General features: G+C 40.4%; 1 protein-coding gene across 2 annotated transcripts in view; it reads left to right on the top strand.

Moving 5' to 3' along the window:
• Nucleotides 1-9,040: 9,040 nt before the first annotated feature.
• skap1 (src kinase associated phosphoprotein 1) overlaps nt 9,041-26,095 on the top strand; it is a 40,582-nt gene continuing 23,527 nt past the window's right edge. For both annotated transcript variants that reach the window (XM_086139991.1, XM_086139990.1), the window contains exons 1-4: nt 9,041-9,208; nt 10,469-10,574; nt 10,971-10,993; nt 11,766-11,882. In XM_086139991.1, coding sequence (XP_085996117.1) covers nt 9,169-9,208; nt 10,469-10,574; nt 10,971-10,993; nt 11,766-11,882 — 286 coding nt within the window. In that variant the 5' untranslated portion in view covers nt 9,041-9,168. The remainder of the gene's footprint in view (nt 9,209-10,468; nt 10,575-10,970; nt 10,994-11,765; nt 11,883-26,095) is intronic.

Raw genomic sequence — 26,095 nt, 5'->3', positions numbered from 1 at the left:
TTTTTTTTTTTTTCTTTCCCCTGCCGGGGATTATCCAGGTAATCCCGGGGTTCTGTTCCTCTCCGTCTCCTCAATCTATCAGCGCTTTTTTACCTTTCCAGCCACACACACACACACACACATGTGTTTGAGCCATAGGAGTTTTTTTTTAAATATTTGTTTTGTTTCACCAGATTTCATCTTGATACTCCTCTTCCTCCACCTCTCCCAAGAGGATCAAGTAAATCTGGATTAGGGATTAGCACTGAATTTTTTTTTTTGTCTTGTTTTTCTAAACACACTCTCAATTAATCATTAACCCTCATATTACGTTAAGGGTCAATTTGACCCATTAGGTCAATGGGTGAAATGGGTCAAATTGACCCTTCATATAATATGAGGGTTAAAATAGATGTGTTTCAGATTCTATCCACTGATTTTTAAAATTTCTATTTTAGGTGTGTGTAAAGATAACACCCCTCACCCACACAGCTTCCTCCTCCTTTTTTTTTCTTTTCTTTTTTTTTTAAATAAAGACAATCAGCTCCCGAAAGACAAGCGCTGGTGTTTCGACTGTTTGACCGGAGAAAAACCGGCCTATCTTGAGAATGCAGTATCCCCTGTGTGTGTGTGTGTGTGTGTGTGTCACGCCCTGAGGATCCTCCTGCTCTTCCAGCACTATCAGATCAGAGAGACCCCTCCACACACACACACACACACACACACACACACACACACTGCAATGCAAATGAGAAGGAATGCAGTGATAAAAGGCCAGATCCTAGAGATGAGAGGGCAGGAGGAGGACAGAGGTGGCAGGGGCTTGAAAGGAGGAGGATGCGGAGGAGGGCGGGGGGTTGAAGGAGGCTCTTGGGGAGATGAGAGGAGGTCCGGCAGGCAGTGTTGGTAGTAGCGGGAGATCATAGTCTTGCTCCCCCTCAGCGGCGTTTGATACAGGGCTTTTGTCGCTCTTTCAGCGCCGCATTGTTGGGTGGTGTAATCCCTGCCGGATTACAAAGAGCTTCCCTTTTCATATGGGGGGCGACCCGGCAGGCAGGTGGCTGCGGCTCTGTGGAGCTGTCAAGGGGAGGGAACCTCTTTTTCCAGGGGAGGGGACCCCCAGTTCCTCTTACCTTCACAGGGGCCCTTTTTTTTTTTTTTTTAGCTGGGAGGCCAGTCAGGCGCAGGTCAACGTGAGGACAATTCCAACATGGGATTCAACTCGCCCTGACCCCGGAGAGAGGAAGGAGACCGGCGCGGGGACGAGTTTTATATAAAATATATGTTATATAAAATGTAAAGTTTTCAAACGTCCCGGTAGTCTGAATTCATAGAACATTCATTTCATTTAAATAGACTCTTTTTCTTATCTTTTCATATATACTGCTCAAAAACTTATAGTGGGAACACTCAAACAACACAATGTAACTCCAAGTCAATCACACTTAGGAAGCGATGCTGATTCATTTTTACTTGTTTTAAGGACATTACATCAACCTGGAGTGTGTTTTTCCACTTTCATTTGGAGTGTGACTCCAAAGCTAGACCTCCATGGGTTCATTCTTTGGATTTCTATTGATCATTTTTGTGTGATTTTGTTGTTAGCACATTTAACTATGTAAACAACAATGTATTTAACTAGAATATTTCATGCATTCAGATCTAGGATGTGTTATTTTAATGTTCCCTTTATTTTTTGGAGCAGTACATATTCGGAAATCACTATTAAACATCTCTTAAAAATCTTGTTTTCTGTCTGCTGACTTTATCCACTTGAGCAGTAAAATAGTGTGTGTGTGTGTGTGTGTGTGTGTGTGTGTGTGTGTGTGTACAACTCTCTTTTTTTCATATCTCATTTTTTGGGGGTGAAACCCTCTTTCCAGGATCTGAAAACAAAATGAACAGATGTGAAAGGAAGTTTGTTCCTGATTTGTCTATTCTAGTTTTACATCGTCGGTACTTTAAGACATAATTTTAACAGACTAAACAAAAAAAATCATCAAATTTCTCAAATCAGCCAAATCAAAAGTATGGAAAGAAAGTAAAAACGTTTGCGAATTAAAGAAAATTGTTGAAATTGTTTTTGAACAGTTGACACACTGACGTATCCTTTGACGTATTTTGGTGAAGGATTGTCGGGAGGGACTTTCCATTGCCGCTCACCTGGACACGTCATTGCAATTGTCAAGAACACCTGAACCCAATCGACTGCGCCGACGTCTTTAAAACTGGAAACAACCGGCTGGCTGCAGTGGAGCAGGGAAACGCTATGTCCTAGCTGTGTGATATAAGAGGACAAATACTGTTTTTAAAGCCAATTCTGTGCGGTTTGTTAAATATGGTGGCTTAGTGCAGCGCGCCAAGGGGAAATGCTTTGTGAGTCTGAATGCTATGCTAAGGTTAATCCTTTTCTTTTTTTATTTTTTAAGCCAAACTTCTGTGTGGTTGTTTGGGTTGCTAACTGTGTTCATCTTACTCCCTCTCTTTCAGGTGGCGCACATTATTTCCCAATGTTCTCTTTGTGTTTTTACTCCTTTTGCTGATAGCAATTGTAACTCTGGATCCTCTTTTCCAGAGTTGCATGAGAAGTGATTTATTAAATACCAATTACGTCTGGTTTTATGTGCCTCCAAGCCAGAAATGTAGAATAAATATGCAGATTTCCTTTTTTTTTTTTTTTTTTGTTGGTTTGGAGCTCAATCCTGAGGCAGTGATATAGATACCAGCTGTTTCAGTGGTAAAATTCAGGCAGGGGTGTTTCTATTCATGGCCGCCTCCCAAATGGCGCCCTGCGGTTTATATTAAACGCCTCTCGGCAGACGGTTGAACTGACTGAGGCGGGCGAGCTCTGACCAACTCAACTAGGAGGAAAACAAATCAGGCTTGTCTCATGTTCGCTCCCAGAATAGAAGTCAAAAAAATTCCCCCGCCTCTCCCAAAAGCCCTTAATGTTCAGGGACCATCTATCTCAGAGCTTCATCACCCCCTCCCCGTTCCCCGAACGCCTCCGAGGACTGCTAAACATCAGGATCCTCTGCTGTGGAGTCATTTCTGGAGGCCCAACACCCTCGGACAAATTTCAAGAGGAAACAGGTGATTGCTCCCCTATAAACATTAACAGGCTGTTACAAACAAATCAATATCTATGAATAATCACCAAACCGCCAAAGTAATCAAGGGGAAATTAACATGGGGTCACATAAAAAACAAATTAAAATAAAGATATATTTTATAAAGCGGCTAGGAAAGTAGGTGAAAAAGATTTTAAATACCTTATGATTAAAGCGGGGGAAGGTGGACGAGTGATTAAATCTATATATTCATTATTCTTTTTATCCTGATAGGCTTTGGAATACACTGCTATTCATTATACTCATAAAAATAAACAAATTAGAGAATAGCAAAATAAAGCATAACACCCTAGCAAAACACAAAAGGGCGATTTATTTTTACACCCTCCTTTTGTGAAGGATTTCAAGGGGGGGGGGTTAGTAGAAAATGTTAATTTACTGCAACGCCCCTATGGACTTTGTTTTTCTTTGAGAAAACAAACTGGGAGGTAAAGATCCAGAGAAGAAAACATGGAGCACAATTAGGATTAATGCTGTTAAGACCTTGTTCTTCACACACTTGAATGCACAGAATCGGGGCCGAAGTGCTTGGAGGGGCAGAGATCGTAAATCCCTGCAGAAACGAGGCGCTCTTGAAAAGGGGGAGACTCGCTGCTAGTCCAGTCTGGGTTTGGCACCTAGATATTAACTGAAATTAACTGAAATGGCTGAAATTATTTCTTTCACTCAACCGTTGTGTTTCAGACCCATGAAACAGCATGAAAATGAACGTGCAGGTTGTTTATTTACATCTTGCCATCTGCAATATAGCATTTTAGCATCAGCTACTTGATTTGTTGCCAAAACCTGTGAGCTTCATGCTAGCTATGGCAACACAGCTAATGCTTGAAATCATTTTAACATCACATCCTGTTGATGCATGTTCGCTGTGCACATACGGTCAAATCATACATTGATTCATGGGATTTGAATAAAAGTAATTACAAACTAAATTATTGTACAAAACAACATGGGAGTTATTGTTTTAATTGTTGTAATCTTTATTTGGAAAATGGCTGCCTAGCCTGCCTTTTGCTGTGTTTGGAGGGATTTCATGTTTTAAATGAATAAAATTATTTTTATTCTGTTTCAGGCTTTCTCATGAGGACTGTCAAGTTTCTGTAAATAAAACTATCATGAGTCCGGTGCAGACCTGCTGGTCAGAAAAAGTACCCTGACAAAACACATGTTGTGATTACAAGCTTAAATTAAGTGTTAAAGAAAAACAACATATGTCTTCGATACAGGCTCATAGATAATTGCAACAGTATTGTGCAGAATCTTAATTTTTCGCCCAGAGACAAATTAAGCGGCCGTGATTGATATTCAGCGTTAATTGTCGACGCGAGTAGCGGCTGATTGAGCTTTAGCTACTTGATGGCCTTCAGTGTAGCGTGTCAGTGGCGCCGGATCAATAAAGCAATAGTCAGGCCAGGCAAAATTTCTATTAGCGCCGCCGTTGCTCTGCACACGTTAGCTTTAAAAGCACAGCCCTGTCACCCACCCGCGATGTTCACCCTCTGCTGGCTCTGCAAACCCTTCCTTCGCGCCCCATCAGATGAATGACGTGCTAGTTTAGTGACGCTGCACGCACATGGCGTCAGAAATGTCCCCATTGGTTTCTTGGCTTAAATCGAGCCGTCACGGCGGTCAATACTATGATTGAAAGAGGCCTCTTTTTTTTTTTTTGTTTTAAATCCAAGTCATATGTATATTAAGGTGAAGATAGACCATTTGAACATTCGTTTTAAGGGCTAAATCCGGCATTTTATTGCTGTAGATTGGACTTTCTAAAAAAATATTTGCATCTCTGTTGATGTTTGGGTACTTGGTCTTCAACTGAAAAATTTATCCCAATTTTGTCCAATTAATTGCAACCCCAAGATAAACAAGATGTAATCTCTTACTGATTGTTTTTGTATATTTTATTGCTGATTTTTCTCTGTTTTGCTAAACTTGCAGCTTTTTGGCTATTACCATCATTGGTCTTTACAAAAAAGAAATCAAAAAAGTCAACTAAATTGTTGCTAAATTCACTCAATGAGACAAAAAGTGCACAAATAGAAACTTTTAGGTAATTTCTGGCTCTTTAACATTTTCTATAAAAATACTTTTATTTTTTTAGTTGATTTTCTGGCTTATTTTTTATCACATTTGCTCAGCTGACCTGCTGATCCAAAACCTTGAGGAGCTGAAATAATATGAAAAAACAGTTTAATTTCGACGCAATTAAAAAAAAGATTAGGAAATAAAAGTATGAAGGAAATTACAGGAAAGCATAGGTATGAAAATCTTTTGCAAGGATTTTGGTAAAACATATGCGGTAGGTTGATTTAAAGTTTGTCACTATGACGATTCACTCGCTCACTCAGCTCTTTATTACCGACAATTCAGCAACATTTATTATAAAATTAAAACCTTGAAAAAACACAATTTGCATTCTTGTTCAGTTTTGGATTTTCAAATTTCATGGTTATATTCTAATATTTCACCACTTTTCTAAATTCCTCTTTAACGTGGTGCTAGCTTTTTTTGCTATCAATTTTAAATCGGTTATTTAATGTGGATACTTACTCATAACCTCATGTAAACTGGTTTATATTTACACGAGGCTGAAACTGCATATTTTTCCCATAACTGATAAATCTACAATTTATCATAGGTGTAATTAATATTTGTATGGACAGTAATATGTTTCTAGCTTAAATTAAAAGTTGAAAAAAAAAAGCCAAAACAAAACTATGCTGTTCACAGGAGTTTGAGGAGAAAAAAATATTTGAGAGAATATGTTAAAAAAAGATCAAAAAGTCAACACTTGCAAGGTAAATGAAAGATTATTAAATTGTATTTGTATGGATAATAAGTGATAATTCAGATTAAATAATGAGCTGATTAGGCAGGGCTAGCTTGAATGCAGATTCAATTCAAAGCTAGCTTCCACCTCGAATCCTCTATTTAACCGGGCACCACTGAAGGCAGCATCCTCTCGTAACACAAAGGAGAACCGCCCCATTTTATTATGAATTTTAAAATAATATTAATGTTCTGGTAACATCGGGTGGTGACTCCTTGAACTGACGGAGAAATATCAAGGTTGGTGCTGGCGGGGTGGGGAGTGTCCGATAGCAACTGGCCACTAGCAACTAGCTATTTTATCCTACTGGCTAGCCGTGAAAAAGATAAATCGGCTGCCTCCTTTTTAAAGTTCACCGACTGATTCCGTGTGAGCGGCTGGAGGATGGATAACAAAACATCCGGTAAGGACGTTTGAAATAGTGACAATAATTTAACAAGAAAAATGACCATAAGGGAACCGCGGGAATTGGATGTATAGTTGACCTAGCGGTCTCCGGCTAGCGGGGTTAGCATCTGCGTCACATCCCAGCCACAATCGGAAACGACGCAGGCAAAGCGCAGGTTGAACAGTGGATATATAAGGTGGATATTTTAAATGTTTTATAACCCTAGAAAGAAAGATTTCCACTGTCGTAGAACCTAAATTCTTAAAAGTGTTTTCATTTGCTTTGTTTGACTTATTTTATAAATTTTAACTCTTAGATAAAGATATGTTTAAGGCTAGCTGGAAATGGCTAAAACTCAAGGATTCATTCTCGTGCTAAAAGCGTCTTACATTATTTTCAGTTAAAATTTTGGCTTTTAAAATTGTGTATTTAGTTATTCTCTGTTTACTGGAAACTGTTGTTCACTCTGAGGTTGTGTAATTTGTACTCTCAAGATGTTATTGGTAAAGAATGTACAAACAAATTGTCATTTTTTCTTGTTTAATTTTCAAGGATATTCATAGTTGTTTTTTGAGTAGTTTTCTGGCAAATAATTACAGATTTTTTCACCTAGGTTCTTACAAACGTGAGGACACTTCTTGTTAAATTTAAAGTACTTCAAACATTTTTTTTTAATCTTTTCTGGTATTCTCTTGTTACATTATTGATAAAGCGCTTGACGATGTCTTGCCAATATTCAAATCTGGCTTATTTTCAGGTGAGTTTTTAAAGTAAATTTGAGTAAAAAAATTGTATATATTTTTCTGGTTCCATTTGATGTAAGTTCTTGCTAATGTTAATTTATGTCTAATTGTCTGGCAATTTCCTGATATAAATTCCTGATAACTTTCATTGTTTCATTCTTGCACATTCTAAGTTATTGCAATATCCAGCTAATCTAATGGTCATTTTCAGTAATCTCTACATTGATTTCCTGATATTTATCTGTCATATAATTTTATCTCATATAGCCAAGCCCCTTTGGTGGCTTCAGGGTGGCGCTCAGGAGCTCCTATTTCTGCTGTGTAATGAGCTCCGGGGGCCAGATGACTCCTGCTCCTTTATGGAGCAGTAATGCTGATAAATGTCGTCCGTGGTGCTCTGGCCTGCTGCTCGCCTCTCACTGCGTTCGCTGCGGGGTATTCAATTTCAGTGGGATATTTTCATATTTTTCTACCTAGTTTAGTTAGATGGAAGGTTTTCAGGGATGCATCCTTGATCGTACACGTGAAACGGGTTTTCTTCTTTTTTTTTGTGCATTGGGTAGACCTCTTGAGGGGGCTTTCTAACTTCTTTTTTTTTAATTTAAAAAATAATGCAATAGTTTATTGATCCCTGTGGAGAAATCCACTGCTGGCTCTTACTTTGGCGGCTGGTCAGCCTGTAGAACATCAGTGACAGTGCTGGTGTGGATCTGGAGGGCAACCTGCCAGCCATCTGGTACGAAATTCATCACAGGCGGCTTTTGAGCGTCGTTTACTGCTTTTGCTCAAAGTTACAGAATATGGGGGGTCAGACATCTGGATTTACTGTAAAAAAAAATCCCATAATTCTCCCATCTTATTATTAATACATGGCACAACGTGTGCTTGAACAACACAGATTAATTGTGTGTAATTTATTGTTGAGCCCTTTTTTACTTACTTTACTTTAACCTGTTATGAAAGGCATCTGAAATGGAAACGAAATTACACTTTCCTGGTCTAACTTTTTGAGTTTTTGAGTAAGAATTACAAATAAAAATGTTTTTCTTCCTAATTTTCTGATATTTTCCTGAGCATTTTCTTATCAGTATATATGATATATGTATATATATCAGTCTGCTTTTCCTTATAATGACAAGATTGATTCCTGTTTTTTTTACTTATTTTCTTGCCAACTTTCTGTCTTAATGTCTTGATAATATTTGGAGGATATTTTGCAATATTTTTGAATTGAGCTAACACATTTCCTGATTTGGCCATTTTAGGTAACCATGATTAGTTTCCAGTTAAATTGCTAATATGTTTCTCACTGTTTTGTTGTTGATTATAACCTTTTTGAAATTATTGTTATTTCGAAAAAATAAATGTTCACATGGTGGCTTTTTTTTCCGTTTACTCATGAAAATTCCCCAGGACTTAAAAAAGTCACATAAATTTGTAATTCTAAAAGAAAACCAGGTAATCACAAATTGATGACAAATAATAAAAAAATCTTGAATTAATTAAATTTGAATATCAGTTGTAAGATTTTCTCAGTTTATTGCACAGCCTTACATTCCAATCTATTTCTGGTTCAGGTCCATGCTTGCACAATAAAAAGCATACATAGAGGCAGAGCTGTGTATTGCTCTGGCAGCAGACACCAAGGTTTCCTGAATCCTCTGCAGCTTTCCACAACTAACACCTGCACAAACATATCACTTGTGTTTCTGCGTGCGTGGACTTGCTTACATCTTCAATACAGGCAATTACCGGGGTTTGTTTTGGCTAAAAGTCACCCGATGACAGCACTGGGGGGACTCCTTTTCAGGATATTGCGTCAGCAGAGTAGGAGCAGAAGTGCTTTCAGTCAAACCTCGTCAGCGGCGTGATCTGTGCATCTGCTCCACCCTGCTCGCTGTCAGCAGAGATGCACGGAAGTCTCACTGCACAAAGACAGAGGTGGTTAGACGCGGTGTCAGTTAGCTTGTGATTGTGTGTGTGTGTGTTGCTGGCCCTGGGTTCTGTTGAGTCGCAAGAGCATGACAGGCTGAGTTGCTAGTGTGAGATAAGTCGAGGAAACTGCGAGTTTAGTTGGTCAGGTGGAAGACAGGAATGGGGACAATCCCTCATGACATCAGACGGCTTCTGGATGGTAAAGTTGTATTATTTTCTCTATCGGTGTTGTTCTTGAGAGATAAGGTGTTCGATTGAATGGAAGTTTCTGGGGCGCTGTGACGGCTTCAGTAAGTGGAAGTGTAAAATAGCTTTACACGTGCACTGAAATGAAACAAAGAGCAGTCATGTAAAGTGTGGTGAAATTATAAGAGATGGACTACCTTGTCAAAATATTAATATTTACCTTTTTATCAGGAGGCAGAAGCTGGTGAATACTTCAGGAGAGACCGTTTTCTTCTTCAGTGTAATGTTAGATAGTTCAACCTTAGATATTAGGTCACCATAACTGAGTGTTTTAGAGTTCCAGAGATTAAGGAGCATGATCCTATAAGCTTCCAGACTCTAAACAAGATGTACAGTGTGTTGTGATGATACATGTTGTGGGATGATGGAAAGATTTCCACCAAAACATGATATACTGTGCTATTTTACACTGCCAAGGGTCAAAAAAGAGAGAAAAAAGTCAATTTTTATCCAATTTAACAATTATTTTCCTGACATGTGATTAATCGGACTATAGAATAGAAGAAGTGTTAGATTCTGGTTCCCACAAGGCCAAGACTTAGAGTCTTGACTTACAGTTCACAACCAGACCTATAAGTATCCCTAATGAAGAAGCCAAAATAAGACATTTTCTTCTTTTCTTAATGATTATCACTCGCATAAATGTATTAATGGAACAGTAAATGTATTATTTGGGATTTGCTTCCTGTTCAATCATGACTAGAGCTCTTCAAGCTCTTCTAGAGCTCTTCAATGTTGTGGTTTCCAACACATTGAGAACCTTTTTAATACATTTGCATGAACTGGAAGGCTGGTGACAGGGCCTTTGCTTGGAACACCATATTTGCATATGTCAGTGAATTTGTGTAGAATGGGAGCAAAGGCATAACTGCAATCAGATAGTTGATGTGGACCGACCTGTTTCCCAGCAGCATCATAAAGATAGTGCTCATTTTACTCCGTTTAATGACTGGCAGATAATCGTGTTTGTATTACGGTTTATGGCTGCAGTAAAAGAAAAGGTTATGTCTTTCAAACCTTACACCCCAAACCCCACACACGCGGGCCTGCTGACTTATAAAGACTTTCTGAAGCAGTACAAGTATATGGGCACAAAATATAAAATTTTAGCACTTGTTATTCTCCCTTATGACTTGAGTTACTCTGCTCCTGTGATACAAGTGCCTGAGAAACAGGTCCATCTCATGTCTGCTATGCCTTCTCTGCTCACCAGACTGTGAGGTGTTCGTCACAGAGATCCTTCAAGATGAAGACCTCAGTGAAAATGCTCATGAAGCACGGAAGGTCTTACTGAACAACTTCCAGGTGGTCCATGTGAGGTAAGACTGTCATAACTGTGTGAAGCAGCAGACACATGGACTCAACCACTCAAATGCCATGACAGCTTAGGCGTGTTACTCTGTATGAAGACTACAAGACAAGTGTACCAAGTTTAACAGCACCGCCGGAAAAACTTAAAACAGTTTGGTATTTCTAGTTTATCGGGAGAGTTCTCAGGATCTTTTGATTACATTTAACTGCATGATGAACAACAAACTGAAACTGCGATATTTCATGACAGAAGCAACAATCTCCATTGGTGTTTGCTTGGCATTACAGCAGGTGCATGCAACCGTAGTGAAACACTGTGGTTTTGTGGTTTGTTGTGCATGAAGGCTTAGAGTTGGCTGGGAAATGTAAAAAAGAAATGATTTATGCTTATTCGAATTTTTCAGAAACCCTGAGGAATTCCCCTTCCGTAAGTAAAATGCAATTTATTATTTAGTAGCACTGTTTAGTACTGTAGTACTGTTTGTGAATAGGTGGAATATCTCTATGTGCTGCAATTGTGTCCCGGATTAGAATTTCTAAAACTGTGATTCACATATGCACTATTTCCTGTCAAGCAGCAAGCGAACAGCAAAAATCTTTTTATCTATTTATTTACGTTTTAAACTTCTACTGTCAGTTGATTCTGCCATTCTTTTCAGTCATAATGAATCAACTTCCTCCATCCAGCCCTATCCTCTATATCCTCGTCTGAATTGAGCTACACTAATTTTGAAATTGCTCATTGAAAAATACAATGAATAAATCAACAGTCAGCTTAGTAAAACAGCAAAGTAGTGCCTGCCAAAATATTTAACTAGATATTAACAAGGATAGACCTATAAATGAATTAGAAAATAGCCAAATACTAGCAAGACAATACCTTAAAGAATAAGGAGAAATTACCTGAAAATTTGGAGAAAAATATTGAAATAAAGAAAGATGTTGCTTAAGTGTCAGCTAGAAAATCTCTAAAATCCCCAGGAAATTGAAGATAAATCAGCAAGAAATTTCCCTGAAGCTGATGAAAGTGACTTATGCATAGCAACCGTCCTTCCGTTTCATCATTGTGAAATTTATCAATATCTAATACTATTTCCCAATATGCCAATCCCAACAAGTACAGAGTACATGATGACCCACCTGTCTGCATCTAGAATATTGAGTATATTTTCCTGTTCTCCTTTAACGCAAACCCACAGAGGACTCGAGAGAAGAGGACGGATCTGATGATAACCGCAGTTCGAGTCTGGGTCGCTCCGCGCCGTCAGATGACGCGTCCGTTGCTTCGGACTACCAAGATGATGGTGCCCCAGAATGTGAGTTTCCACAGGGCTGTTTATACCCATTTCCCCAGTATGCGAGCACAGAAAGGGCCTGCCAGAGCTCGGTTAGGATTCCTTGGTCACGTCACACTTTATTTTAAATGTGGCTGATGATGACAAAATTTTACACCAAAGTAATCTGAATCGTGGATGTGTAGCTTCCTCAAACTTGCTGTTGTTTACAAAAACACCAAATAAACTCAGGATATAACACTGACAATGGTCAGCTGAAAAGGTTTGCATCGGAACACAACATAAAGACTCAACCAGGATTGGTTATGTGTTCAGTGCCCAGAAGCAAGGATATGATGCTGCAGCTCCAGGTGGCCGGAGCAGGGTTTCAACAAAGACAGATAGAAAATGTCAGACAATAGTTAACAATGTTAAGAGCATCACAAGCCAACTAATTTCACACTCATGTCAGCTTCTTGACCGATGCCTTGGTCAAAAGTTGAATATGAAAAGTATTATTTGCCTCCTCGGCATAAATCTGATTGCTGCTTCGCACGCCTGCATTTCTCTTCTCATGCTTGGATTAGCCGACGCCAATCAGAGTCATTTCTTTTACCGCCAGCCTCTGCAGCTGATTCAACATGCTCAGTCAGCCAGAAAAGACCGCGACAAGGGGCTGACGAGAGCCAATATGCAGGAGACAATGCAAGGACTAGAGTCATAGGCGCTCATTGACAATCTGATGTTCGACTGTCGGCCTATCAGGAGCTGGGGACTCTTGGATTTTCACTGGTGCACAGCCAGCTTTCTCCTGCCACCGCTCTCTGCAGTTTGCCTGTTTTTCCACATACTCTCAAACACAGTGATGTTGCGACCTCACAGGTTGACTCCCGAAGAGCAGCTGCCCCAGATACTTCTGACTTCTACCCTTTGCGGCTTTCTTGTTCTCAGTAAGAGACTTGAGCACTACATAAATCTTGTGACTCCTGCTGCTGCAAACATTTGACAGATGTTGATCTCATGACGAAAAAGAGATCACATAACTGTTCAGATTAATGCTGCGTAGCTAAAAATCAAACCTGTGTCTAATTTAGGAACACATGGGAATGGGTGTTTATCCTGCATGCAGTATAGTGTGTGTGTGTGTGTGTGTGTGTGTGTGTGTGTGCGCGCGCGCGCTCATACCTGACCGGGGATGGATACTGTTAGGGTTTCCATGGTGCTACTTCTACTTCTTCACTGTCGCCACAGTGAGTCAACCTTCTCCGTCTAATCCTATTCTCTATATCCTCCACTCTCACACCAACTAACTTTATGTCCTCTCTCAAAAAAAATCTTCCTGCTTATTTATTTACATTAAGAGTGGAAAAAATGGGATTGTGCAACAGTGATTCATCTTTGGAAAGGGAAATTCAATATTTTAATTCTCACCATTTTATCTAAAATTATCCTCAGAATGTAGTTATTATACAATGCAAAGTATGTGATTTACACAGCAGCAGCGTGTGTGTGTGTGTGTGTGTGTGTGTGAGAGGGAGCAAGGGCAAGGGCTCTGGAGTGGGAATAATCGTGTAATCATGGAGAAATGTCTTAATCAGAAAGTAGTGTTGATATAATGTGCAAGATAATTAAATGTGGCCATAATAAATTTGTTTTTTTGTAGAAAAATGTAGCAATCCATCTGTATTACAGTCTTTAATAGTTCAAATGCTCCTGTTGCTTCGTACTCCCTTTTGTAACTTTGACCCTTCTTGTTCACTAACCATGTGAATGCTCTTAGCCCCCTAGGATCTCACATGTTTTTTTTTCTGATTCACAACTGCCACTTCCATGTTTGTGTCTAATTCAGCAGAGTGCAGTCAGTTCAGAACTTACCGGGATTTCACTTCTCTTTGAGTATGACTCTACATGCTTTTCTGTTCTCTTTGGAGAGCCACATTTTGACGTAATAAATTAATCGGTTCTGTGCGAAAAATCTGAATTAAGTGGTGGGATTCAGACCAGAGTGAAAAACAGCACAATAGAAAATGTTTGTGACAAAAAAAACAGACCTGACTCACATGTGAGCCAAAATCACACATTTGGATCGGCGGTTAAACGTCGTCTCTGCATTTTTTTCAGCTCTTACTCTCCTGTTTAAACAAAGGGGCGACACTTTAACCCTGACAATGACATATAATATGTTCTTGTGCTATATTTTCTTTGTGAACAAGCACCTCAGCCGAAAGACAATGTAAGGAATTCTCCAGCGACAAAAGGAAAGCGATACAAAGGATCACTCTGTGTAATGGGAGACAATGCTGCATATCTGTGAGAAAATGACTCAAGTGCAGTTTTAACACACTTCCCTCGCCTCACTCCGCAGGACCTTTGAGCTCTATATTGTTACAAAAAAACGAATGACACCCCTGAATTCCCCTACCCCTGCCTTCCTCTGCTGGCCTCCTCCACTGGCTGATGACATTAGCGGCTCCTCCTCTACCCGCTCCTCCTTCCCCTCCAGTGTGCAGGTAGGCATCCAGATGCCGCAGAAGTGGTGAGCTAGAGCTCCCTCCAGTGGTCGGACCAGGACCTCTCATACGCTGTCCTGAGCTGCGGGAGGCAGGGAGGCAGGGAGGCAGCCCACACAGAGAGGAGGCTTTGTAGCTGTGGGCTAATGCCGTGATTGATTGACCCTAAGCCCCTCTATTCTTTCACAAACTGGGTTTGAAATACAACACTGTACCTGAGGGGCCATGTGTGTTCCATCCCTTTCTCCCTGTATCAATCTTCCCCTCGATCTTCCTTTCTTGGACTCGCCCTCCCCTCTCGTTGAGACTTTTGTGTTTCTGACTCTCATGCTCCAGCTAATAGTCCTTGTCGCACCGTGCTGCAGGTGGGTAGTATTGACTCGGGCGCCTGAGGTGCCCATCTCTACTCTGGGATCATTTTCAGCCTATTTCCCGAGGTAAAGCAGGAATCGTTTTGAATTTTTCACTCCAGAACAGAATATGCTATTGCTGTTGGCAGTCATTCTGTGATAGCGGTAGTTAATGCCAGCTGGATATAGTCAGAAATAATCCTCTTATTTGAAAATGGTTTAATGAACTTGTACGTCCTCTGCCCGCAGACGTGTAACTGCAGACTTTGCGTGCAACTTTGGCAAAATGGAGTAAACAAATCATGGCAGATGGCGGGAAGATAGAACACAGATAAGACAATAATTCTTTTTTTTTTTTTTTTTTAAATTGTTGAGAATAAACAGGGGGATCTTCCCTCAGGGGAAGCAAACAAAATCTAAATCTAAAAATGTGTTGAAAAAAAAATTCCCTTTAGGCTGTCATGGTAACGGGCTCAGCCGCGAGCTGCGCCGTCTGTCGCCGTGCGTTTTTAGCGTTCCAACATCATGACACATGATTTTCGCTGTTACATGTGAGCAATAGCCAATTATGGACAACCCGTCTTTTTTTTTTTCCCCCCTGCTTTTTCACATTTAGCCTTGAATGCTAAGTAATTACACTCAAAAATACACACAACACACGCATTATTCATTGGCGAATTACTAATGGCAACATCCAATTCTATAAGAAAAACACACACCTCGCGGCGTCTTTTTTTTTTTTTTTTTATAGCCGCGGGGACTGTGATCATGTTAGTGTAGTGAATGGCTTGTGTCCTCACTAAAAGGGCATGTGGAGTTCATAGTTCATTCTATGTTCACTGCCAGTCCAAAGAAATGGCTCACAGTTTGTGGGGCGGTCTGCTTCAAGGGGAAAGGGGGAGGAAGAGTTTGCAGAAAAAAAAAATCTTAATGAAAAACAAGTGGCATTTTAGCAGGAACAGACATCGGTGACAGGTTGGATTTATTTTCTTTTAGTTTATTTTAATGATTCACTTATTGTAATTTTATTTAAAAGCAAAAAATAATGCCCATTTTTTTTGTTTTATGCAACATCTCTTTTGTTATTATTATTCAAAGTCATGCAAAGTGCAATATGAGATTAATTTGAATATTCGCAGGATTTCCCTGCCATATTTCTGCTCCACTGAACCCCATCATGAAAATGGTATTATTATACAGCATTTACGTTTACACAAAATAGCCATGGAAAAAAGCCAAATACGATATATAACAAAAAATCAAAAACAATAGACTATTAAAGTAAAAGAAATTATTAAAATAACTAAGGCAAAAAAACAAAACAAAAAAAAACACCAAATTTTTCAGTTTCCTTTCTGTCTGTTGTTTACAATAGGGGTTTCGTATTTGTTCTCTGGCCCCTTTTTTTCCCATAAGTTCAAATGGTTGTGCAGTAGCTTATAATTCCTGAACGCAGCCTTGTTCTTTCAACATCAGAAAATGTGTTGAAACTCATTTTGTGGTTTAAAGAACACAGTTCGGCTGTGAGTGGGGGGTGGAAAGCTTAGTGTTGTCCTTCTGAGCGTTAATCGCCTCGTTTAGGTCAACCCTACTGTACACAAAAGAGACTTTGTGACTCGGGGAATGTATCATCTGCCGTGATCGACCGCCCTCCTCTCGCTGCTCGCCGTTCCCTCAGAGGGGAGTGAGTGAGTGTGAAGTCGATGGCTGCTTTTTTTTTTTTCTTCTTTTTTTTTTCTTCCTCGCACGCAGGAGGAGCCTGTGCCGTTTTGATTAGATGCAGCGGGCCTGTTGTCTTCAGCCGACTCGGTGACACCAGATTTGTAATGGCTGACAGGAACAGATGGAGCCTCCATTGTTAGCCTGGGTGTCTGCATGGTAATGTGAACTGCGTTTCACCCGCCGACCGCACCGGTGACCTGACTGAGCCTGAGTCTTCACCCCAGCCTCGTCTGCCTCCTCCGCCCTCGCTCCCTCCCTCTCCTGGCTATTTGGGGCTCACACACACTTTCCAACATTCCAGTACATCTCACATACATAAACAAATATAGGCATAGATTCGCCCTCTGGCTCTTACACACTCACACACACACACACGTACTCACTCAGAAACCTCGAGACAGCCGTCGAGATGTGATGCTTTTTAGCCCCGTCATGCCGTTTTTTGTTTTTTTTTCCGCTGGTCAAGTTTACGAAGTCGAAATGGCCTGTTTGTTTTTCTTCGATTGGGGCGCAGCCGCCGGGCGCTCGGGGATGTTTGCAGCGGCAATGACAAAGTGCCGCGGGAGAAGCTTTGTTTCAGGCGTCACGCAGGAAATATGGTGTGTTGGATGCCTCTACCCTCATCCTCTCCCTGAGTGCAAGAGTTTCAGGGTGATGCATTGCGTATACCGCCCCCCTCTCCAAAAAAATCAAATTAACTCAAATATCATATGACATCTGTTATCCTATCGTGATTGGTGTTTATCGATCCTTTTTCAATAGTCCACGATCCGTGATATCCTATACGAAAAAAAAGCTTGTAGTATCATTTAATTTCACATCTGCAGCTGAAAAGGACTCAGATTTTTTTCTTTCCTGTATTTAATTTGCTTTACAATTAATCAATTATCATTGCAGTTACTGATTCATTTTCTCATCAACTTCTAGTTAAACTGGAAATAGTTAGCCCATTTAAAGAGCGCAGGAATGTGACTCCTGTCAGTGATTACTTCCTCCTGCAATTTCCTAAACCCATTACTGGCAACAGAATACAGCAGGATAACCAGTTTTAAGTTATGTCTCCTTGTTGCCTGTGTCTCATTTGAATACGAGCAGCCAATATACAGTAACAACATTATCCCGCTGAGCTGGTAAATAGAATATTAAATCTAAATTCTGTCACTTTGGCGGAAGCCTGAGAAAGGCCCAATAGAGGGAGGCGCCTTTTGATCGCGCACAGCAGCGTCTCTTGGCCGACGCATTCGGAAAACAATGCCAGCTGACGGATTGATGCTCCATTAGGGAGTTAATCAGCAGTGTTTTAGGCGCCAACTGGCCCGTCTCTGTGTTTAAGTAAGTTTACTTGTGAAGAACTCAAAAAACAACAAAAAAGCATGTTTCTGGATGAGGAACAAGATAGTCATAAAATTGCTATCTTAGTAGAATTTGACCCCATTTCTCTGTTTAATTACTCCTGCCTTCATCTGTTCTATTTGTTTGGGTTATCTGAAAACTACTGAACCGATTTTGAGTCAGCTTGATGTACGCTGGAGGTTTTGCCAAGAGAGCCAATTCAACATTTGGGGAAAATTCATTTAACAGAACTTGCGTTTGTGCCAGTATGTGCTCTAAAGAATGCACTTCAGGGGTTTTTTATGAAGAGCCCAAGAACGCCAGTGCCAGTCTGAGGGCCAACAAAAGTAGTTTCTAGATCGTTTTTAATTAATTTTTGACCCACTGTTTTCATAATCTTTTGAAGAATTTTAAAACCAAATTTCACGTCGTCTTTTCTCGAATTTCTTGCCGATTTTTTTTTTTTTTTTTTTTTTTTTTTTTTTTGTAAACTATTTGTTAATATTCATTATACTTATTCTTCCATTATACATTTTTGTCTGACTCCTAAGTCTTTTTTTGCTCATTTTCAGATAATATTTCTGCAGATTTTTGGCCTCTGTTCCAGTTACTATCTGGTAATTTATTACTAATAATCAAACCTTTTATTGTTCATACCTCAGGCTGTTCATTGTAGTTTTTTTTAATTCAAAGGTAATTCATTGCCAACATTCATATTGTTAAATATTATAAAGTCGGTTAACGCTTAGTGACTCTTAAGTTCTAAGTGACATGGTTAATTCCTAGGCCATTTTTCTGCTGTTTTTCGGGACATTTCAGTAACTTATTGCTTGTTTCCGGCCCCTCTTCTCGGCAGAGTCTTGCTGACTTTATGCCCAGGGGCCTCATGCATTCTTGATCTGAGCCTGGCAGCACCTGGACTGTATTCTTTTTTTTGGTGCATAGATGACCTCCTTGGCCTTTGGCTGTGCTGTCTGCCCACTCACTGAACCTTTGACCTCTGACCCCTGGCTCGGCCAACCTGCGACATGTCTGCTCTCCGTCCACATTCGTGTGAACGACGGTTGGAAAAAAAATCCATCAGGAAAGTTTCGTTGGGACTTTGGCGATAGTGATCTACTGTATCAATCCGTCAGGATTTCTGCCCCGGAGATGAATTCTTCACAGCGTTCATCGGCGTATGGATTTCATGACATTTGGATAGCGGGCTGCTCGTTTGTGAGGAAGCGAGAAATATGTTAATGACCTCCACTTCTTCTCTCATTCTCCTTTCCCTTCCCTCCCTCTGTCGCTGCCTCTTTGCTTTTTCTACAGAGACACACAGTCCCATTACGAGGCAGGAGCAGGCTCTGTGCATCGCTGTGACTGCTTGCCATCAGGGTTCAAAAGTTCACACTATTCCCCCAGGGCTACTGTGCTGCTGCAGATGCTGATAGTCTTTTCTTTCTCCCCCCTCCTCTCGTTCTCCTTGCTCTCTCTCTCACTCTCTCTCTCCCTCTCTCTCTCTCTATACCAGGCTGCCTTTCTCTCCCTCTCTCCCTTGCTGTTTACACTATTAATCTTGTACACTCTCTCTCACACACTCATTCACGCTGGCAAGAAGAGAGCGGCTTGAAGGGGGGATTTGGACGTATTTAACCAAAGGGCATCCATCACCCCCCCCCCCCACTTTCCGCAAACCACAACCAAAAGCCACGCAATGTTGTATTTTTTTCAGAATCCTTCCCCAGTTTGTGTGATGCAGCTTTCCGCTCATTTGCTTTGTTTTATTGTTGCCTTGCATATAATTACATGCCTCTGCTGCCTGCGGGCGAGCGCTGCAACCCGAGGAAAACAGGCGAAGGTAAATGTGCGGCAGCCCCATCTGTAAAGCGGCGCAAAGGCAGAATGCAAAGTGGGAAGCTGGGGCAGGGTGGCTCCTAATCTCCCCCAGAGCTGTCAATGTCACAGACAAATAGCAAAACTATCAGATGCGGCGGGTTCACCCAGAGGTTAGCGTTCCCAGGTACCTCCTGCGTTCACTCCCTCTCTTTCTCTCCCTGCCTTGCAAATGAGAATTTGATTTTGCCCTCCACTGGAATCCATTTCTGGAGATGAATGAAGTTTCAATGCCAAGCCCAGGTGGCCCCGCTGATTTCTTAGGGAAATAAATGGAGATGGGAGATATGTGTTGGCTTATACGCAGACAGTGACATGACGGCTCTCGATGCCTCTGGGAACCCTCTGTTTAATTGTTGCTGTAATGAGCACTTTAAGGTCATTAACATGCCCTTGTGGAGTTATTTGAGGATGTCGGGGAAGCGTACCTTTTTTTTTTTTTTTTTACACTGGGTCCCAGCAAGGCCCGGCGCCAGTGCCAACTGGGCCAGGGTTTACCATGCGATCGTATGCCGCCGGAAGATGGGAATTTTCACCATTGATTATATCGGCCCATTAGGTTTGCTTATCTGGAAGACGGAATCGGTTTGCGTGGAGAACGACCCGTGGGTTAAGACGATTCCTTGTACAGAACATTTGTCCTGTTTGCTCACAATTAGATTTATTTAAACATGAAATGCATTCGGTAACGTTCGTTCGGGGTATTAATTTTTCACAGCTAAAGCAGAAATTGCTACATTTAGGAAATTGTAAAACTTCAGTCGAATAATTTTCTCAAGTCGTTCCTGGCATTTTAGAATTTTAACTGTCACGTGGTGAAACAGACAGAAATGCGCTTAAAATACGGTTCAATCGAAGGACAATAAAAAGAGTTAAAAGAAAAAAAACTGTTGTTTTATGATCCCAAATAGTGCACTCGGATGATTTAATTTTTTTTCATCAAAGACAAAACCCATTTAAAAGAAATTTATTTGTCCTGTCTGCCATTTACAGAGACAGAGGCTGATTTACTCTCTTCCATCAACGAAGCTGCAAATCTAACCGCAAAAGAAAGAACATTTAATTTTTTGTTTGCACACTTATTTCTAAATCATCCGCTGAGCAGAAAACAGCCGAGAATCCCCTCCTCCATGTCCCTCTTTTCCTCTTATTTCTAATCATTCATTGAATTATTCATCTGAATTTGTTTTATTGATTTAACGGTTAAAAGAGAGTAAAGTAGGAAAAACCCTGCTCTCCACCTATTGTTTATTAATAAAACCTGCAGTTGTTCTTGAAAAAAGGTTTATGGAAAATATATACGTCAGTAGTAATTAATATGGTTTTTCTACTTATTCTTCGCAGGGTCTCTGTCTACAGCAAAACGAATTTAAACAATAAATGAACCGCAACACTTTCTAATTTCTTAGACAAATCTAATTTAATTATTTAAGCATCAGTCTTACTGTTTTATAAATGATACAATCTTTGAAAATTAAACCACCGAATAGAAATAAAAGCAACACATTATACTGACGTTTAAGTGAAACCAAAAAATACTTTGAAAACAACAATTAATTCCAACCCTTTTTTCTGTAACAATCTCAATTGGAAAAGTAGCAAAGAAATAGCCTTTTAGAACGAATTCAGTTATTCTAAGTATTTGAAGCCCCAGCAGGTTCCGTGTAGCTCGAAGCCAGACATTGATTTAAGTGTAATTTCCGGTCTTATTTCTCACCTGTTGCCTGTTGACTTGCGGTTGATGGATGCCTGCAGTTATGAGACCACGGCGCCAGGTAATTGTTTATCGGCATCAGCGACTATAAAACAGCAGCCAGAATTTAACAAAATAAATAAATGAATTAAATGAAATAGAACGAAAGATAAAATACAACGTCCCTCACTCAAGATGTTCACTCACCATTACCGCTAACGTTATATTTAAAGCGCTTTTGTGGAAATAACAGAGGCATTGTAAAGTTGCAATAACTGTACATTCACAGGGTGAGTGTTGATTTTCTTAGAGTCCCCCCTCTTTCCCCATCCTCCCTCCGGGCTCTCTCTCCGACCGTCTTACATCCCGGTTTTATCACAGACTCACACACACTCTCCTGTGGGCCCGATCTCCTTCGTTGTTGGTATTTATATTCTTACGACTTTCTTTCTTTTTTTTTCCTTTCTTTTTTTTTCTTTTGTCGCTGTCAGTGAAGCAGCTGAAAACCATCCCCAGCGATTAGAGGATCATTGTATCTGCAGTTAAGCATTTGAATAGTGGTAGTAAATCTACAAAAGGGAAATTCAGGGTCACTGTAGACTCCGCTTATGGCTGCCCAGGGGGAAGCCGATGTCACATAGTAAATTTAGCCTCTTAGTGTCTTTTACGGCGGCCGGGCTTTGCTGCTGGATTGTAGGGAGAGCGCTGAGAGGGAGCGGGGATCAGGAACCGGACGGCTTCTGTTCCTGCGCACAGGCAAAGGAAGGCAAATACATATATGTATTTTTATATATATCTATTTATTTACTCAAAAATTCGTTTTTACCATAACAGGTTGTGTATGTTGATACAAAAAGAAAAAAAAACAAGCTATGATTTTCTCCATTTTTGCAGAAATCTCTGCAAACCAAATTGTAATGTTATTTAGAAATAAATACCCCAGGAGAGATAATTGTAATAAATTCTGATTTCCCCTCCGAACTTTTTTTAATTTCCTCTTTTTGCTTTAATGTGTTTTTTTATTTTTTTTGGTTTTGAAATCGAGTTTTGAGTTTTTGAAGTCGAAAAATGTTCACTTGCAATTTTTCAAAAACTAAACAAACAATCCTCGGGTAAATTCTTGACATTTTGAATGTATGGTCTTTCTAGATTTACCTGTGTTTTTTGCCTATTTGCATTTCGAACATTCAATTACTTTATCGTATTAAACTCGGGGCATTTCCCTCTGATTACCAAAATATGGAAAGCCTGCTTACAGTTTATATTCTATACATTTATAATATTTATAAAATTGCAGAATAGGGTTTCTATTCTTTCTGATTCAACAGTATCAGAGTACAGGTGTATTTTCAGTAAGCCAAGGTTTTTAAAATAATGCAGCCGGGCAGAGAATTTCACCTCCTTTCCCTCCTCTTCACTCCACTTCTATTTTAAATTGCATCATAATCAATACATTTTATTTTACATATTTAATGGAAAAGAACAACACAAAAGTTGTAAACTCGTTTAACGGTATATCCTAAACATGACTTTCAATGCATCCCGGAAAATTAGGAAAACTGCAAAATCGTTTGCTAAAGATGCTAAATGACTTGGAAAACGTGGTTTTGTCCTGGTCGATTATTATTTCCTAGCAGAACTTCCCAATTACCATCTGAAAGGCAGAGTTCTACTTTTGATCTTCTGGATTTTCACTCAGTTACTGGAGTCTGGGGCATTTAACCACACGCTGATGTAAAAGATTTTGCATTATTACTTTTTAAAAGGAAAAAAATGGGGAAAAAAACAGTTGCTCTCTGTCGAATCACAAGTATTTGATGTGATTACTTTCGAGAATAACAAGTAGAATATTATCGATACCACCCGCCGCGTGATTCATGTCCATCTGAAGGTTCTTTGAAAACCCCTACAATTAAATTATCCCTACAAAAGTCTTTTGAGACAATAATAACAGCACCCAATTTCCAACGCAGTTACAAGCCACACTTTTTGCTTATTTTCAAGTTTTTGTAGCGTAGCACCTTGACCTCTGAGCTTCGTCTAAAGTCAGTTCTTGGTCCACGAGCGCAGCCCTCTGAGCTGACATGAAAATGACTGTTTTTGCTTTGTAGTCTACAGAGAAAAAGCTTTACGCAGAGATTATATATTTTTTTTGGTTTAATGTGATTGATTTAAAAAAGAAAAAAAAAAAAAACCTGAATCGTTCTCTGCATAAATTCCTGAGCGTCCATTAAGGATTATTAGCCGAGGGTCCGGCCCGATGATATAATGCACTGCATCTCGTCTTTTGGTTCAAACGCTGCATTAGGAGGTTCTAAACACGGTTTATGTATTGATGACTGAAGTACTAATCAAATCTGGAGGGGAAGGCAGGGGTAGGGGAGGGCAGGGTGGGGGGGGAGACATCTTGCCCTTAACCTCAGTGCTTTTCCGTCTACCCCCCTCCCTACCTTCCCCTCCGACGGCCGCCTCGCTGCGGGGACACACAGGCGAGAGGGCCTCCCGGCGTAATGAGGAAAAATGCATCAATTTAGCCGTTCCTGCGCGCAGATCGAGCGGCGGGCGGGTGAAGGTGCACCGAGTGAATCCTTTTTCCTCATCAAGGACAGAACTGAAGAGGACTCACCGGCGAGGGTCTGTGGAATCAGCAGCACCCCCCCCCACCCCGTTCCCTCCTCCGCCCCCCACGCCTCCTCCTCAGGGCCTCACTCTGCCTTCTGTTTCACCTCATCAGCAGAGTTCACGCCAGGGTCAGGTCCTGCCCCCCCCCTCTCCTCGCAACATTCAATGCAATACCTCTCGCATCGAAAAAGAAAAAGGCGCCATGAAGCGCTGCCCCCTCCACCCACCGAGTCAAGGACTGAGCAGAGGAGAAAGAAAACATATGATAACCGGTCTCCATCCCTACCTGTGCACTGAGGGGGTTAAGGGGGTGTGTTGGGGGTCACCTCCCACCCGCTGTCATAAATACCAATCACCGTTAAGTGCACGTTGTTAACTGATGTATGCCCCCCGCACTTAAAGCAAGTAAATAACTGACTGGGTGGCGTGTTGTCTTCTCTCAGCGCCATTTTTCCGATGCCTTCCCCCCCCCCCCCCCCCCTGATTTATACATAACTGATCGCTGCCCTGGAAACAAGTGGGCGTCTGCAGAAGAGAAGATAAGAGCTGATATTGTTTGCCACTCAGGCAACAATTTGAATCACTGCTAATTGTTTTAAATGACTTTGAACTCAAGTCTCTTTTCCCCCCTGAAAATATTAGCATTTGCCTGTTATTTTTCTACATCGGTAATATTGTAGGTTTAAGTGAAAACACTTTCACTGCAGGAACTTGAGTTGCACTAAACTGTAAAGATGTTTATAGACAAAATTATTACTCTGTCGATGAATAACAAGTATATATGTTAAGATTTGAGAATCATTGAGGAAAAGTCCTAAGTGAGGAGGAACGAAAAATTTGAAAATCAGCAAAAAAAAATTCAAATTTAACAACAAATGCAGGTAATTAATAAAGCAAACAGCAACGTAAGTTAAAGCACAGGTTCTATGTAAAACATTTAAAGTAAACAATTAAAATACGCACATTATGTTCGCAAACAGGAGAGCATTGAGCCAAAAGCTTAAAACAAAAGAAAGTCCGTCAGGATGTCCTAAATATAACAAATACTCAGGATTTAAAAAGTAGTGACAGCGTTTAGAGCTGAAAGGAGTCAAGATATATTTGCATCTTGCGCTGCAAAAATGATCTTCTGTCTCTCGAAGTTGACATTTTACTTGTTTATATCCTTTGTTACTTCAGCCTGTTTTAGTCCAGGTGGTTTTCATTGCTTTTCTTAGATCTCAAGCAAATCTCTCTGGACTTTGTGAGAACATTTCTTCAAAATGATACCTGAAAGAAAAAAAAAAAAAACCCTTGTAAGTTTGATTAAAAAAGCAAAACTGCAAAAATATTATATAAAAACAATGAATGAAAAAAGCCAAAAAATGGGAAAAACAAACAAAGAAATAACAATGAAATTAAAAATAAATTGAAAAGTCAGCTAGACATTTTTTGCCATATAAGCAATAGTCTAGCAATCAACCAGAAATGTCCATAAAGTCAGCGAGAAAATAGTGAAACATGAAAAACAATCAACCCATAAATCAAAGCAAATTAAGTTTTTTTTCTCCAGAGTAACTTATGATCTTTAATGGGATCTTAGCTGGAGCCTCGGAAGACACTAAAGGGCCCGTGCACTTTTTTTTTTTTTTTTTTTTTTTAGTTGCTCTCTCTCAGTGTTTCTCATCTCCCGCCGCACCATCATCATCAGCATCTTTGGCGCATTTTTATGTTTTCCCAACATCTTTGCCGCATTATGACCAGCGTTAGATATAATGCTCCATATTAGTCCCCCCACCCAACCATTTCCTTTCATTGTGATTCACTCTCTATCCAGCCTTTGATTGACTTTCAGCCTAACTAAAGTGGATTTTAATGAGAGAATACATTAACTCCCTCTGGTCACGCTAACATAAATCAGACCTTTTTTTTCCATGGGTGGAGGGAGGTGGTGGTGGTAGGATCAACTGCTGAGCTCATAACGCCGCGCTTAGAGAGTGTGAATAACCAAATGAGAGATAGCGGCAACGGCTAAGCCGCTAGAAGCCCGGGTGAGGTCGTCGTGCGTCGAGATGCGGTAACACAACAATTGTTATAACGCAGGTCGGCTGCGGGAAGTGTCCCCCCCCCCCTCCGTGCCCATCGATCAATTAAACCTGTACTTCTTCT

The sequence above is a fragment of the Fistularia commersonii genome, chromosome 32 (assembly GCF_037954325.1).
Source record: "Fistularia commersonii isolate RoL2024-O1a breed Wild chromosome 32, RoL_Fcom_v1.0, whole genome shotgun sequence".
Lineage (NCBI taxonomy): Eukaryota > Metazoa > Chordata > Actinopteri > Syngnathiformes > Fistulariidae > Fistularia > Fistularia commersonii.
The sequence above is the reverse complement of the archived record's forward strand: the minus strand, read 5'-3'. Positions and strand labels throughout refer to the sequence as shown.